Source organism: Scyliorhinus torazame, chromosome 2 (genome assembly GCF_047496885.1).
Source record: "Scyliorhinus torazame isolate Kashiwa2021f chromosome 2, sScyTor2.1, whole genome shotgun sequence".
In the NCBI taxonomy this organism is placed as follows: domain Eukaryota; kingdom Metazoa; phylum Chordata; class Chondrichthyes; order Carcharhiniformes; family Scyliorhinidae; genus Scyliorhinus; species Scyliorhinus torazame.
In genome coordinates this window covers 73,115,863-73,133,448 of record NC_092708.1, presented here as the reverse complement: position 1 = coordinate 73,133,448, position 17,586 = coordinate 73,115,863, and the positions used below count along the sequence as shown (strand labels likewise).

The 17,586-nt window shown below is 45.4% G+C and overlaps 1 protein-coding gene across 8 annotated transcripts in view; it reads right to left on the bottom strand.

Moving 5' to 3' along the window:
* The window catches only part of LOC140388492 (nck-associated protein 5-like), a 1,019,364-nt gene that overhangs the window by 405,949 nt on the left and 595,829 nt on the right, over nucleotides 1–17,586 (bottom strand). For all 8 annotated transcript variants that reach the window (XM_072472774.1, XM_072472791.1, XM_072472783.1 and 5 more), the window contains one exon: nucleotides 9,676–9,810. In XM_072472774.1, the coding sequence (XP_072328875.1) occupies nucleotides 9,676–9,810 (135 nt within the window). The remainder of the gene's footprint in view (nucleotides 1–9,675; nucleotides 9,811–17,586) is intronic.

Below are 17,586 nucleotides of genomic sequence, written 5' to 3'. Positions count from 1 at the left end.
CCCAGGGCTGAGAGAATCCCGCCCTACATTTTAGTACGGAAAAATTAGGAGCTCGCATATTACTTGTAAAATAAGAATCTGTAAGTGAGTTAGAGGAGCGAAAAGATCGAAGGCAAATACACAAATCACAAAGTCGCAACACTAAAACACAAACATAAACCCAATCCAAGGGTTCATTTCTACAGAGATACAATTGATAAGTAGTGATGTTGTGATGAACTTGTATTGGACCTTGGTTAGGCACACACTGAGGAGCACTGTGCAGGGTTTTGGTTGCCATATTATAAAAAGGATGAAGAGACACTGGAGAAGGTGCAAAAATGATTTTGAAGGAGGATACCAGAATCACAAGGTTATATCTATGAGTAAAGGGCAAATAGGCTGGTTCTTTTTCCTCTTGAAAAGAGAGGGGTGAGGTGTGGTCTAGTTGAAGTCTTTGAAATTAAGAAATGTTTCAGAGTCAGCACAGAGAATGTTTCCACTTGTGAGGAACAGCAAAACAAGAGAGCATGACATAAGATCACCCCCAAAAATTGAACATTTAGAAGAAACCCTTTACCAAAAGAATGTTGAGGATGTGGAACTTGTAACCACAGGACATGATCGAGGTGAATAGTATAGATGTGTTTAAGAGGAGGGTAGATAAACTATGAGGGAAAAGTGAATAGAACATTATATCGATGAAGTTAGATAAGGAACAATTGGAGGAGTGGAGGATCAGCTGGAGTGGAACATTATCTCCAACATGCATTGGCCTAAACATTTTGTCCGTGATCCTTTGGCCACGCTGCACCGGAAAAGCAGCTCGCCGTGGCGCAGCATGGCCATTGAAAGCCAGGAAACCCCATTCCCATGATCTACCCGTCTCGCGAGATTCAACCTCGCGAGACGTTACGATGTGAATCCCGCCCATCATGGTTTGGCAGATCTGCATATTAGAGCGAGACAGCTAGCCTCACGCTAATGTGCATATTCCCAAGGTACCTGGGGCTTTGGAATTCAACCCCTTCACTTCAGGGACTTCTGGCAAGCGCCGTTCAGCACTGGTTCCCACAATGAGAACAGATGGAACAGCACTCGTGGGGGTCCGGAGGCCCCCACCTGCATTTCCTTTGGGCAGGGTGGTGCCCTGGCATTGCTGGTGCCACCTGGATACCCTGGCAGTGCCAGACTGGCACCCTGGCAGTGTCATCTGGATGCCAGCCTGGCACAGCCATGATATCCAGGTGGCACTGCCAATTAAAAATGACACCCTGATCAGCGCGGTTGCCTAATGGACCCCAGCCCTCATCAGAAAGGGGCCCACCTGTCCCACCCTGACAATCCTTGCTGGCATTCGGCTCCCTCCCACACCACATCCACTGCCAGCATTTAAACCCCCCCCCCCCCACCAACACTTCAGAAATATAGCCAGCATTCCCCCGTCACCACACATCAATGCACCACCCTTAATGGGGCTCCCACTATGGTCTGCCCCTGGAATGCCAATCTGTGCCGAGGAAGTGTCAGGCCACTGCCCAGGCATGTTCTTTTCCTCGCCCCCGCCAGCGATACTTACCTCTGTGCCTCCAGCGTGTTCCCCTTGACTGCCTCATGTCTGGCCAAACATGTTGTAAACCTCACTAACAGGACATCACAGTGATGAGGTATGAATATTTAGTGAGGGGGGTGTCATGTGGCGGGGGCCCACTAATAATATGTAAAATTATTGAAATGTATTATTATGAGGTTTATGTCCTTTGTGGCTGTTAATCTCATGACATCACGGTGAGGGGCGGGGAAAATCAGTAAATGTGGGCGCGATTCTCTGACCCCCCACCGGGTCAGATGGGCTGAAGTCCCGCCGCTGTCAATTCTCTCCCGCCGGCGTGGATTGAACCACCTTTTGAACGGCGGGACAAGGCGGCACGGGCAGGCTCCGGGGTCCTGGGGAGGGTGTGGGGCGATCTAGCCTTGGGGGGTGCCCCCACGGTGGCCTGGCCCACGATCGGGGCCCACCGATCCGCGGGCGGGCCTGTGACGTGGGGGCACTCTTTTACTTCCGCCTTCGCCATGGTCTTCACTATGGAGGCGGCGGAGAGACCCCCTCCCCTGCGCATGCGTGGGGATGACATCAGCAGCCGCTGACGCTCCTGCGCATGCATCGCCCAGCGAAGACCTTTCGGCGCTGGCTGGCGTGGCACCAAAGGCCTTTCCCGCCAGACGGCGGAGCGGAAACCACTCCGGGGCCGGCCTAGCCCCTCAAGGTGAGGGCTTGGCCCCTAAAGGTGCGGATACTTCCGCACCTTTGGGGCGGCCCGACGCCGGAGTGGTTCCTGCCACTCCATTACGTTGGATGGTAGATAAGGTTCCAGGTAGGTAAGTGGCACACAGGAATATTGGAACTGATAGTTTAAAAAAGTCCATGATCCATCTATCTCGCCTTCTATTATCCTGGTAGTAGTATGATCCAACAGGAAAGGTGTTGGTTACTAATCATAGCAATCACTTAATCTTCAACAGGTAAAAACAGGATAATCTCCCAATTGCTTTAGGTCTAAAGCGGACCATTTCTCTCAAACATAACACACTTATTATATTTCATATCTCGCGTTACTCGTACACAGTAGCTCAAGATATTACTTTCTGAAAGTAATTTAGTTTCCATTTGACTGAATCAAATTGGATATGCAGGTTAATTTAAAAAATGCATGTTTGCTATGTTGAATATCAACAAAGGGAAAAGACAAAACTTGCAATCAAATAGTGTCCTTCATGACCTTCCGAGCCAATTAAGTATTTTTAACCTATCATCATTGTCGTAATGCAGGGAAATGCAGCAAATCAAATTTTGTTCAAGGCAAGTTCTCACAAACAGCAGTGAGATAAATGGTCAAATGACCTGCTTCGTCATGTTGGTTGAGAAATAAATGTTAGCTCGGACATCAGAACTTTCCTGCTTTTGACTGATTAATCCATCTTTACAGCTACACAGGAGACAGGCAAGTCTTCGCTTTACACCTCATCTGCAAGTCAAGAGTTCCAAAAGCACAAACCCCCTCAGTATTGCACTGATGCATCAGCCTAGATTGTATGCTTAAGTCCCTGGAATCTGTCTTGATTCCATTAACCAGAACTCAGAGCTGAGAGTGATACCATTCGGCTAAGTTGGATACATTTACTTCACATCAAGGGAAGAATGTTAGGACACAAACATTACTTACTGGTTTCAACATTCCCATATAGCTGATAACCAGATGTCCAATGAAACTATCATGTAGCTAGGTTTTCTTTCTATCTCAGTAATTTTAGTAATGATCAGTAATGAGGAATTTTAATTAAAATCATACATTTTATTTCTGTGGGCAATTATCCTCTTGTATAGAATAGGCGACATTCAAAGCATAAAGCTGACATCATCTGACCACACCTGACCATACAGTTCACTTTCTATTTTGGTAACATCAAATAATATATCACAAGTGTCAGCTACGTAAAACTGTTACTTTTCTTACATCTCCGTAACGAACACCTTTGTTGTAGCATGAGGTAATACAGTGAGGTGGTGTTAAATCACAACACTGATTTATCAACAAAGGAAGAACAGGTCAACACAACTCCAAAATGGAACTATTTTCCTTGATTCCCAGGCTTACTCAGAAGTTTCCCCCACTACCGGGGTCAGTGTCCTTGCACCCAATATGCGCACGTTTGTGCAAGCCATTCCCATAGGTTCCGAGCGGGTCACTTGGCCTCAAATGGGCCATGCGACCACATTCATCCCTCCTTAAGTTCCCTCAATTACACTAACAAAACCTCTGGTATACAACTATGTACAGCCACACAGAATTAACAGTAAGGGAGCCAACGAGCAAAGTTCATAAGGTCAGTCTGTCATGGGGTGTTCAGACTCGAGGAGCGTCGCAACTCTGCAAATTGTTTCCCTATACTTCAAGCATCAGAGTCCACATCAGGGAAGGAAAATTTACAGATTCCGAAGATGAGCTAGTACTGACTCTGTGGCTGGTACACTGGCACAGTTACTGGGTACACACACCTTGCTGTGGGGGTTTAAGCTTCCCCCCTTCTCATATGATCTACATGCCTTCCCGCTTCACGGCCCTGTAAGTTGACGAAATAAGACACTGGGCCAGTCCTTGCAATAACTCTCCTGGGTGTCCAAGCTGGTTCCCCTCTGAAATTCCGGACATAAACTAAACCCCTGCTTCAAACGCAATCCGATTAGATTTGGTGAAGAGTTGAAACTTCTCGGTTGTGAAAGCAGTGCCATTATCAGAAATGATCATTTCTGGAATGCCGTGTGTTGCGAATATCTGTTGCAGCTTGTCAACGGTGGCTGGCGCAGTCGTTGATAGCATGAGTTGGACGTCCAACCATTTTGAGAGGGCGCCCAAGGGATCTCCCGAGGACGATTTCCAAATTGGCACTATGCTCTTCTAGTGTTGCCCTCGTTACTAAGATATTGTCCAGATACACGACAACTAAAAGGCTCTCCATTGTGCGCTGAAAGATAGCACAGGCAGATGAAATGCCGAAGGGCAACCTCATATATTGGAATAAGCCTTTTGTGTGTGTTTAGGGTGACAAATTTCCTTGACTCTTCCACCAACACAAGCTGCTGGCACACATGATTTAGATCTGATTTAATAAAAAAGAAAGAATTCTGTATTTACTGATCAACCCAAGTCCAACACACCACTAGTTCCTAAGACTCCCAGGCTTACTCTGAAGATCCCTCAACCATGCCCTGGCACCCGATAGGTGCGGTTTACGCATTCCTTTCCCATGGTTCCGAGCGGATCATGTGGCCTGTGCAGGATCACTCCTTAAAGGGGCCATGCTACCACAACCTTGGAACACTATCTTTCTGTTAAGCTGCTGTGCAAATTTCTGTTGTTTTGCTGTGCGATATCAGCAAAGCATCTAAGCACTTAAGATGTTTTTTGTGTGCAACATTTTTTTCAATAGAGACACATTGTGATTATTTCTTTTTCGAATAAAGTAATAAAGATGGAACTAGAATGATGGACAGCATTCCAGAAACTGGAACTGTAACAGAAATAATACAGCAGGCACTGACATGGAATTTGCACCTGATGTTCCCACCCATAATTCAGACGTCATAGTTTACACAATTTACCATATGTTACATTTAGCTTTTATGGCAGGATGGCACATGTATTATGTTAGCTGTGTTATATATACTGACATGAGGATAAACTTTACGGCAATTAGTGATTTTTAATTCACCGGCTGGAAACATGAATTGACCTTTTAAAAACGGACTTTTTAAACAGAGACCAAAGATAGTTACCTAATTTGCATTACTGGACATTCCGCACTCCAACTCCATTGAGATGGGAATAGCATATCTGCAAAAACCCATCAAAGAAAATGACCTCAGAGGAATGTGGGTGAACCATATTTCCTACTCCATTCGTGCAACTCTCAGATACTCAACCAAGTGGAGACAAACTATCAAACCCAGTTACTTGGCTATGTTTAATGCAGAATCGATAGATTCTTGTAAGCAAGAAGCTGATAGACCTTTGGGGGTGGGTGGAATGCAGATTTGAGTTTACTGTCAGATCAGCCATGATTTTATTAAATGGCGGAACAAGCTTGAAGGGTGGAATGACCTGTTCCTGCTCCTTGTTCTCATGTTCATTTTTTATGTTCAATAATGGAGCCCTGGCTAAGATAATAATACTAATCTTTATTGCCACAAATAGGCTTACATTAACACTGCAATGACGTTACTGTGAAAAGCCCCTAGTCGCCACACCCTGGCACCTGTTCGGGTACACAGAGGGGGGAATTCCCAGACCAAGATACAATTGAAATACATTATCATGTTTCAATTACTGGTCAGTTGGAGAGGGTGGTCACGTCTTCCCAGCAGAACTGTGGACAATTAGCTGAGAGAGATTCTTCCGGTCACTCTTTCAGCCATCCACCCTGGAAACCTTTCAACCCTGTCTGCTACTGTTTGACCCTCTCTCCACGTACAGCAGACATAGGCTTTAAAGAAAGAATTCAACTCCACAGCTGTGATTCCAGAAGAACAGATAGATCATTCGTCTATACCTCAATGCTAAAATCAGAAGACCATCAAGAGAAAACACCAAGACCACCAGATTCAGCCTGAAGTGAGTCACTGCATTCCGTGTGCGTGCGTGTTTGTGCGTGTCCGCGTGTGTAACTTTTTAAAACTATTTTTTTTATTTTACTTCCATTAGTTTAAGTGTAATAAAGCTAACCAATTTCTGTCTGAAACTCAAGAAAACCCGTCCTATTGGTTCTTTTTTGAATATAACGAATACACAGTTACGTACTCACTGATATATATTGTATATATACAAAAATCATGCCAGAAAATCTACAATCATTTATAGAAGAGAATATGGCTGTTAAATTCTCACATTGAAATCTCAGCAGATCTACTTTGATATTGCTCATACAGACACTGATATTTTGGGCTAATTCCACAACAAACTGTCTATGGTTAGATGCGATTCCACAATTGGGAAGCACTTGTTGAACAATCCGGAGTGCAGGAGTATAATAAAAAACAATTTAAGATAATAAATAAATGTGGATAGCACAATTGCTTCACAGCTCCAAGGTACCAGGTTGGATTCCGGCTTGGGTCACTGTCTGTGCGGAGTCTGCACATCCTCCCCGTGTGCGCGTGGGTTTTCTCCGGGTGCTCCAGTTTCTTCCCACAGTCCAAAGATGTGCAGGTTAGATGGATTGGCCATGATAAATTGCCCTTAGTGTCCAAAATTGCCCTTAGTGTTGGGTGGGGTTACTGGGTTATGGGGATAGGGTGGAGGTGTTGACCTTGGGTAGGGTGCTCTTTCCAAAAGCCGGGCAGACTCAATGGGCCGAATGGCCTCCTTCTGCACTGTAAATTCTATGATAATCAGTCGAGCTTGGAAAAAGCAATGAGTAAATTTACACTTTCTGGAAGCAACATACATTCCTATGCATGGACCCGTTGCATGGACCCATTCTCTAAGGAATCTGCTGCCCCTTTCTTGAATTACCCAGGCATTTGGGGAGCCTTTAGTTCCACCTTGCTTTCTCCATGGCAACACCTTGGCCAGCATCAACTTGCCAACCAATCAGCACCCTTTTTCTTCTGTAGTATAAATTGGTGTGATTGTTTGAAATGTGGCATTCTTGCATTTGTCCTGATGAGTGCAAGATGAAAAGCTTTGGCAATGTATCTCTCATTTCAGCAATATTCATTTTTATGTATCTGTTACATTACACATTTTATTTTTAATCATATATCCTGATCTGTGTGAGCAAGCAAAAGGCTGGCAGAAAGCAGCTTTAAAAGAAACGCTTGACTGATTTGATTGTTTCAGTTAATAGTAATTATGCATAGAATCAAAGAAAAGTTGCAGCACAGAAGGAGGCCATTTAATCCATTGTGTCTGCTGGCATCCTGAAAACAGCAATTTAATTAGTCGCACACCTCGTCCTTTCCCCTGAGCCCTGCAAATTTCCTCTCCTCAGGTGCTTATCCGAATTTCCTTTTGAAAACCACAGTCCAGTCTGCAGCCAATGCGCTCTCAATCTGTGCATTTCAGACCCAACGGACTCACTGCATAAGAAGACTTTTCCTCATGTTATTGTTGGTTCTTCTACCAATCACTTTAAATCAGCGTGCTCTGGTTCTCCACCCTTCTGCCACTCAGAACAGTTTCTCGCTATCCGTTCTGTCTAGACTCCTCATGATTTTGCACACTTCTGTTATCTCTCCTCTCAACCTTCTCGTCTCTTCAAATGAACAAACCCAGCTTTTCCAGACTAGCCATCTAAGTCCCTCATCCATGGAACCATTATATGTAAATCTTTCCTGCAGCCTTTCTGCACATCCTTCTGGAGTGTAGAGCACAAATTTGGACATAATACTCCAGCTGAGGAAGAACTAGTGTTTTATTAAGGTTCATCAGAACTTCCTTGCTTTTGTTCTCTTTGCCCAAGATTCCATACACTTGCTTCACCCTTACTCAACCTTCCCAGACACCTTCAACAACATGTGCATGAATATTCCCAGGTCTTTCTGTCTCTGTATCCCCTTGAAATGAAATGAAAATTACATCCTTTATTTCATGTTGCCTCGCCTCGACCAAAATAAATAATTTCTCATATCTCTGCATTCAATTTGATCTGCCAACGTGTTCACACATTCCACCAAAACTGTCTATGTCCCCTTGAAGTCAACTCTATCCTCCTCACGGTGACGATATTTCTGAGTTTTGTGTCATCGGTAAATTTTGAAATTCGACCATGTACACCAAAATATCAAGAAAAACAGTGATCTTATATCTATATGTGGAGAACCTAGATTCCTTCACTTCCTCCAACAGCCGTTTGTCAGTTTCCTGTCACTCACCTATGATGCCATTGTCACTTTTACTCCATGGGATTCAGCATTGCTCACAAGTCTATAACATGGCACTTTATGAAACACCTTTATTGAAGTCCATGTACATCACATGAACCACATTACCCTCATCAACCATCTCTGCATTCTCACCAAAAAGCTCAGTCAAATTTGTTACACACAATATTACCTCAACAAACATGCTGCCTTTCCTTAATGAATCCTTATTTGTCCAAATGATTGTTCCTTTTGTCCAAAATAATTGTTTCTAACATCTTTCCCCCACCCCCCCACCAAGGTTAAACTGATTGGCCTGCAGTTGCTAGGTTTATCCTTACACACTTCCTGAAAGAAAAAAAGGGCGAATGTTTCTAATTCTGCAATCCTCTCGCCCCAACCCAGTATCGAAGGTGGATTGGAAGTTTATGGATAGTGCCTCCATAATTTTGATCATTACTAACTTCAGTATCCTCAGATGAATTCCATCTGGTCGATGGTGACATATCAACTTTAGTACAGCCAGCCTATCTAAGCCTCCCCTTTATCAATTGTTAGCCCATCCAACTGCTCAACAGCCTCCTCGTGCGCTGTAACTTTGGTGGCATCTCCTTCCTTGTTTAAGACAGATGTAAAATATTAATTTAGTACTTCAGCCAAGCCCTCTGCCTACATGCATTGGCCCCACTCTTACTCTTACTACTCTTTTGCTATTTATATACCTATAGACCTTTAGATTCCCTTTTTGTTAGCTGCCAATCTCTTCTCAAATTATGCCTTTTCTTTTCAATTCCCCTCTGGACTTTTTACATTCAGCAAAGGTTATGACAAAGGGTCATCTGGACTCAAAACGTTAGCTTTTTTCTCTCCTAACAGATACTGCCAGACCTACTGAGATTTGGCAGCAAGGTTTTTACCTGTGTTATCAACCCGAAATGCACCAAAAGACTCCTTTTTTCTACTTCTTCCAACTCACTATTTGATTTGTCATTCAAGGGGCTTGCTATGTCACTTTGAAAATTAAAAAACTAGATTGGTTGGGTTTGTGTGCATCATTGATAGCTTTTGCTGCCCGTCTATACTAGAGTACATCTGCCATGGCTAACTTAGCAGAAATTCCTTATTTGAGTTCATCAGCTAGCGGTGACAGTTACTTTTCATGTGACATTTTGAAATATGAAGGACCCATCTCTTATGTACCAAATAGTCACTTGGTGTAAAACTTTCACTTCTATAGAAATACAACTTACTGGGGACAAACCTTATTATTTGCTCACCTCTAGTGCTCGTAATCGTTCCAAAAGGTGCAACGTTTTTTCTTCTTCCTCAGTGCTGCTTGAATATTTCTCAGCTGCTGTGTTACTGTTTGCTGCTGTCTCCTTGCATGCTGCTGCTCCTTCTGACAATTTACCCTAGACATCCAGAACATTAAAAACCTTAAAATAAAGCTTTAACATGGAGCACTGAACAATTTAAATATATAACCCATGAGTTTGATTTAATACTGGTCATCTGAAGAAAGTTTGCAATTATAAGTTAAAATTCATACAAACATATGAATTATAATCCGTTATTGGATCCCAGAGGATTGGAAAGTAGGATCCCAGAGGATTGGAAAGTAGCAAACATGACACCACTGTTTAAAAAAGGAGGTCGGCAGAAAGCGGGTAATTATAGGCCGGTAAGCTTAACTTCGGTTATAGGGAAAGTGCTGGAATCTATCATTAAGGAGGAAATAGTGGGACACCTGGAGGGAAATTGCCCCATTGGGCAGACGCAGCATGGGTTCACAAAGGGTAGGTCGTGTCTGACTAATTTGGTAGAATTTTCAGAGGACGTTACCAGTGCAGTAGATAACGGGGAGCCAATGAATGTGGTCTATCTGGATTTCCAGAAAGCTTTTGACAAGGTGCCACACAAAAGGTTGCTGCATAAACTAAAGATGCATGGCATTGAGGGTAAAGTGGTAGCATGGGTAGAGGATTGGTTAACTAACTGAAAGCAGAGAGTGGGGATAAATGGGTGTTTCTCTGGTTGGCAACCTGTAACTAGTGGGGTCCCTCAAGGATCAGTGTTGGGCCTGCAGTTGTTCACAATTTACATAGACGATTTGGAGTTGGGGACCAAGTGCAATGTGTCAAAGTTTGCAGACGACACTAAGATGAGTGGTAAAGCAAAAAGGGCAGAGGATACCGGAAGTCTGCAGAAAGATTTGGATAGGTAAGGTGAATGGGCTAGGGTCTGGCAGATGGAATTCAATGTTGCCAAGTGTGAGGCTATCCATTTTGGGAGGAATAACAGCAGAATGGATTATTATTTAAACGGTAAAGATGTTAAAACATGCTGCTGTGCAGAGGGACCTGGGTGTGCTGGTGCACGAGTCGCAAAAAGTTGGTGTGCAGGTGCAACAGGTGATTAAGAAGGCTAATCGAGTTTTGCCTGTCATTGCTAGAGGGATGGAGTTCAACACTAGTGAGGTTATGCTGCAATTGTATAGGGTGTTGGTGAGGCCGCATCTGGAGTATTGTGTTCAGTTTTGGTCTCCTTTCCTGAGAACGGACATATTGGCACTGGAGGGAGTGCAGAGGAGATTCACTAGGTTGATCCCAGAGTTGAGGGGATTAGATTATGATGAGAGGTTGAGTAGACTGGAACTGTACTCATTGGAGTTTAGAAGGATGCGGGGGGATCTTATTGAGACATATAAAATTATGAAGGGAATAGATAGGATAGATGCGGGCAGGTTGTTTCCACTGGTCGGGGAAAGCAGAACTAGGGGGCATAGCCTCAAAATAAGGGGAGGTAGATTTAAGACGGAGTGTAGGAGGAACTTCTTCACCCAAAGGGTTGTGAATCTCTGGAATTCCTTGCCCAGTGAAGCAGTTGAGGCTCCTTCTTTAAACGTTTTTAAGAAAAAGATAGATGCCTTTCTAAAGACTAAAGGGATTCGGGGATATGGTGTACGGGCCAGAGAGTGGAGCTGAGTCCACAAAGATCAGCCATGATCTCATTAAATAGCGGAGCAGGCTCGAGGGACCAGATGGCCTACTCCTGTTCCTAGTTCTTATGTTCTATTTGATGAGTTCATGGCTGATCTTGATTGTAGCCTCTACTTTCCTGTCCACACCCTAAACCGTTTGACTCCTCTGTCAGTCAAGAATCTATCTAACTTTGCCTTAAAAATATTCCCTCTCAGTGCCTGATTTAACTTTGCCCATTCAAATTCACCCTCTTCCTCACTCTCTATTTCTCAATCCTTAAATGTCACAGTTCAGGAGATAAACTATGGATCTCGTGATTTAACAGTGGCTCAGATAACCTGTTGGCTTCACCACACGATTATCAGCTCACACTCCACCAGCATTTTGGGCTAAAGGATGCAGCACAAGGTCTACCTAACTGGGCACAATACAAGATGCTCCTTGTTAGCAAATGCTGGTCTTTAACAGTAGAGGACACATTGAATAGAAAGCCCAGCTCTCTGTGTTCTAATAGTGAACAGCCAGAAGTATGAATTGCAGTTATTGGGTACAGGGAAATTCGCAGCAAAAAAGTGCCAGTGAGACTGAATTCACTTTGGTTCATCACTGTACATTATTAGTGTTACATTTATGCCTTATATCTTTATGTTAGTAGACTTATGTAATCATGTTCCCTTTGCCCCATGGACCACAGCACAAAAGTAATCTTAGTTGGCACTAAATTGTCAATTTCATTCAAGGACACCACAGAATAGCTTCGTTGGGAAATACAACTGCTGCATGTAGTGAGACACGGGTGAATTCTCCGCCGGCAGGATTCTCCGTTCCACCGGGCAGCGCACCCCTGCCCATGGGTTTTCCGGTACTGTGGGATAGCCAGAATAGGAAATCCCATTGGCTGGCGATGGGAACGGAGAATAGCACTGTCAGCAATGACGTGCTGCTGAAGAACACAAGGTTGGGGGCGTGAAGAATTCATCCTAGTGTGTTTATGGCCAAGATACCTTGCTAGGGCAGAGTAAAGGAAACTATAGCTCGGGCCTCTGAAAATACATAGCACCTGAAGGCTAATATGTGCAGCAGGTAGAACCAAAAAGTTTCATAATAATGTAGATTTCCCGAAATTTCTAATGCAGAGTTTGAGGAACCTCTCAGTATAACATGTACTTTATAATATCTGTTGAATATCTATAATATGGATATAAGGTGGAGTACTCTGTTTTTTTTTGACTAAGTGTCTCAGGCAGGAAAGGCGGTGTATAGCCCACCGGTTCCACTGCCAGCTTTTCCGGCAATATATTTTGACACTAGGTCGAAAAAATCCTAAAGGCTGGCCCAATGACATCACGCTGGCAAAGCGGGCTCTAAATTAGCCCACATTGGCAGCAATGTAAACCTTCAAGGGATCGGTGCACCCTTTTAAAGTGTTCCCCGAACTAAACATAGTGAAGAGGCCCCCCTCCATGGACACGGATGCCTCCCTCACTGCCACACACACGGCCTTCTGCCCACGGTAACCCCCCATGCACACATGAAAACTGCCCCCCCTCTCTCACTATGGACCTCCCCAGCACTGCCCGGTCACAAGTTTGGGGGAGTGAAGAGTGAGCCCCAGTATGTTTATGGCCTCCTACCTGGGAGCTCAGTAAGAAGTCTTACAACATCAGGTTAAAGTCCAACAGGTTTCTTTGGAGTCACTAGCTTTCGGAGTACAGCTGCTTCATCAGGTGAGTCACGCTCCGAAAAATAGTGCTTCCAAAAAGATCTGTTGGACTGTAACCTGGTGTTGTAAGACTTCTTACTGTGCCAACCCCAGTCCAACGCTGGCATCTCCACATCATCCCTGGGGGCTGTAATTACCTATGAGCCCTCAGTGGGGACTGGTTGACGGGTTTTAACTGTGTTATAAAACCCTACGATGTGATATCATGCTGGCCGGGAGGTTGGGGGGGGAGTGGGGGGGGGGGGGGGGGGGGGGGGGTGGTGGACTCCCTACGTAGGGGGAAGATGCAGCTGCAATGTCGCTAGATATATGGTAATATGTGGTAATGAGATTACCAACCTTTCATGGCAGGAACATTATGTTATTGGCAGAGGACAGGAACAATCAAGCAGGAAAATAACGCTGGTGTGAAAGCTGTTTTGGGATTCCCCTTTGATTCTCCACCACCCATTCCCGCCCACCAAAAACAGGGGGGCAATATCCCCACTATAATATGCGTGTCATATTTGGACATCATCGACATGATAGCCGTCATTCCTGCAGTTACATACTTGTGCAATGAGATGGAGCTCCAGAAACAGATAACCCATAATAGAAGCAGCAAAATTAATTCAATCGTACGGCTTCAGGAGATATGCAACATTGCTAACTTTATCCTGAACAACAAAGCATCTGGAACAATCACTCGCTACGTTCCTCTTCCATTGCTCCAATTTTCCTTCTATGTTAGCGATCTATTGTAAGTTTTCAGTGTACTTTCCTCTCAGAGATCAATTCTGCAGATATGGCCTTCCCTGTCTCGTAGAATCTTCTTTCCAATATCCAAGAGTAAATTCTCTCTCAGTCATTCAAAACACCTCTGCTGTCAAGTTTTGCTATCTTGAACTGCACTGACCTTTTGGGGGTAACCTGTCAAGTTTCTTTTGAGGTCAGTTCCACCACTTCTGCTCATTCCCACAGTTACACACTACCACCACTTGATGGAGCCTCATACTGTGTCGATCCCCACACCTCTGCTGATAATGCATCGTGGGAAAATTACTTTTGCTTGACGTTCTATGGTCTGTTCCACAAGAGATCCACTGATGATAATTTGTTTTTTATTTTATAAAATCCACGAAACTGTGCTTTTTGTGGCTCTTCAACGAATGGAGCACTTTAAACTGTTCAACAAAAATTTAGTGTGCTCAGCGTCCGAACTTCTCACATACTGCTCAACTGTGTACAGCAATAGATGGCAATTTGAGCATAATTTTCCAGCCTTGCTGCGCACTCGCTCGAGCGACGCAAGGCTGGTGAATAGCAGCTGGGGCTAAAAACAGAAACTGCGCCAGGCATCAAATGGTTTGCAATACAACCGGCCGGCTCCCATCGGCAAAATCAGGATGATGTCCCATAAGAAACAATTATCACCACTTAAGCCTTATTTCCATACAAATAACCAGAGCCGCCCTTTATCCGACGGCCTCCCATCATTCATTGGCGTCCCCGGCAAGTGTTAACGCTCATATCGATTAGTATTCCTTTTAAAAAATGTGAACCTGGTGGAAGGGCTTGTGTGTGGAGCCATGGAGGCGAGTAGCCATCTTTGCTCACAGGCAAAGAGCCCGGGGTGCTGGGCTTGCCACCCAATGCTCGGTGGGGAGGTGGGGGAACCTCTGCAGGCGAAGGCTGCCATGGGAGGGTGGGGGAGGGGAGAGGCTCAACTGTGCGTGGTACCACCATACCAACCCCTGGGTCCGGTTTATCCGTTCCGCAGGCAACCATTGTCTATGCCCATCTGCCCCACCAACCACCCAGAGCCCCCACCAACTGCCAAGGTCTCTGGTTGTCTGACTGAAGGCTATTTCTGATAGGGAATTGGTAATCGTGGTTAAGTGAGCACTTCACAAAACCCACGGTACAGGGCAGCACAGTAGCCCAAGTGGATAGCACTGCGACTTCACAGGTTCGAATCCCCGCTGGGTCACTGTCTGTGCGGAGTCTGCACGTTCTCCCGTGTCTGCGTGGGTTTCATCCGGGTGCTCCGGTTTCCTCCCACAGTCCAAAGACGTGCAGGTTAGGTGGATTGGCCATGATAAATTTCCCTTAGTGTCCAAAAAGGTTAGGAGGGGTTATTGGGTTACTGGGATAGGGTGGAAATGAGGGCTTAAGTGGGTTGGTGCAGGCTCGATAGGCCGAATAGCCTCCTTCTGCGCTGTATGTTCTATGTAACCTGAACACTTATTAACCCAAGTGGATTCCCGTGCGTTGATGGGCCATGTAGCTTGTGGGAGTCATTGCCTCGCATCCCAATCAGACCGTGATGCCTGGACACAGTGCCTGAACACTGCGGGAGGCAACATCACACACAGTAGCCAACATCCAAACACGCAGGGTCTCTTGGCACATTACTCCAGGGTGCTGGGACTGTGGAACTGTCAGTGGGTCACTTTTGGGAGCAGGGGGGTGATGGTAATCCGCTGAAAGCTGAGCACCAGTGATCCTCAATCCGTGCCATAGCCTGATCCCTGCCTGTCTGCTGAGTGCTCGCTCACACTCATCACTTGCAAACGGTGTGCCCGAAGGGGTGGGGGAGATGCCTGGAGAGATGGTTTTGGATGTCAGCCTCCATTGCGGAGGAAAGTGACCGAGGCATCATGCTGGTTGTGCTCAAGGGTGTTTGATGTATTATACAATTCCCCACTCTCCCGATGGTGGCCCCCACCCCCAACCCCCCTCACCGCTTCCCTCAATGATCCTCAATGGACCACTGGGAGCTCTTCCGGGGCAGGTGTGACCTATATAAGGACGGGTTGCATCTAAACTGGAGAGGCATAAATATCCTGGCCGCGAGGTTTGAGAGTGTCACACGGGAGGGTTTAAACTAGTATGGCACGGGGGTGGGCATGGGAGCAATAGGTCAGAAGGCGAGAGCATTGAGGGAGAACTAGGGAATAGGGACAGTGTGGCTCTGAGGCAGAGCAGACAGGGAGAAGTTGCTGAACACAGCGGGTCTGGTGGCCTGAAGTGCACATGTTTTAATGCAAGAAGTATTACGGGTAAGGCAGATGAACTTAGAGCTTGGATTAGTACTTGGAACTATGATGTTGTTCCCATTACAGAGACCTGGTTGAGGGAAGGGCAGGATTTGCAGCTAAACGTTCCACGATTTAGATGTTTCATGCGGGATAAAGGGGGATGTAAAAGGGGTGGCGCAGTTGCACTACTGGTCAGGGAGGATATCACAGCTGTACTACGGGAGGACACCTCAGAGGGCAGTGAGGCTATATGGGTAGAGATCAGGAATAAGAAGGGTGCAGTCACAATGTTGGGGGTTTACTACAGGCCTCCCAACAGCCAGCGGGAGATAGAGGAGCAGATAGGTAGACAGATTTTGGAAAAGAGTAAAAACAACAGGGTTGTGGTGATGGGAGACTTCAACTTCCCCAATATTGACTGGGACTCACTTAGTGCCAGGGGCTTAGACGGGGCAGAGTTTGTAAGGAGCATCCAGGAGGGCTTCTTAAAACAATATGTAGACAGTCCAACTAGGGAAGGGGCGGTACTGGACTTGGTATTGGGGAATGAGCCCGGCCAGGTTGGTAGAAGTTTCAGTAGGGGAGCATTTCGGGAACAGTGACCACAATTCAGTAAGTTTTAAAGTGCTGGTGGACAAGGATAAGAGTGGTCCCTAGGGTGAATGTGCTAAATTGGGGGAAGGCTAATTATAACAATATTAGGCGGGAACTGAAGAACCTAGATTGGGGGCGGATGTTTGAGGGCAAATCAACATCTGACATGTGGGAGGCTTTCAAGTGTCAGTTGAAAGGAATTCAGGACCGGCATATTCCTGTGAGGAAGGAGGATAAATACGGCAATTTTCGGGAACCTTGGATAACGAGAGATATTGTAGGCCTTGTCAAAAAGAAAAAGGAGGCATTTTTCAGGGCTAAAAGACTGGGAACAGACAAAGCCTGTGTGGAATATCAGGAAAGTAGGAATGAACTTAAGCAAGGAGTCAGGAGGGCTAGAAGCGGTCACGAAAAGTCATTGGCAAATAGGGTTAAGGAAAATCCCAAGGCTTTTTACACGTACATAAAAAGCAAGAGGGTAGCCAGGGAAAGGGTTGGCCCACTGAAGGATAGGCAAGGGAATCTATGTGTGGAGCCTGAGGAAATGGGCGAGGTACTAAATGAATACTTTGCATCAGTATTCACCAAAGAGAAGGAATTGGTAGATGTTGAGTCTGGAGAAGGGTGTGTAAATAGCCTGGGTCACATTGAGATCCAAAAAGACGAGGTGTTGGGCGTCTTAAAAAGTATTAAGGTAGATACGTCCCCAGGGCCTGATGGGATCTACCCCAGAATACTGAAGGAGGCTGGAGAGGAAATTGCTGAGGCCTTGACAGAAATCTTTGGATCCCCACAGTCTTCAGGTGATATCCCGGAGGACTGGAGAATAGCCAATGTTGTTCCTCTGTTTAAGAAGGGTAGCAAAGATAA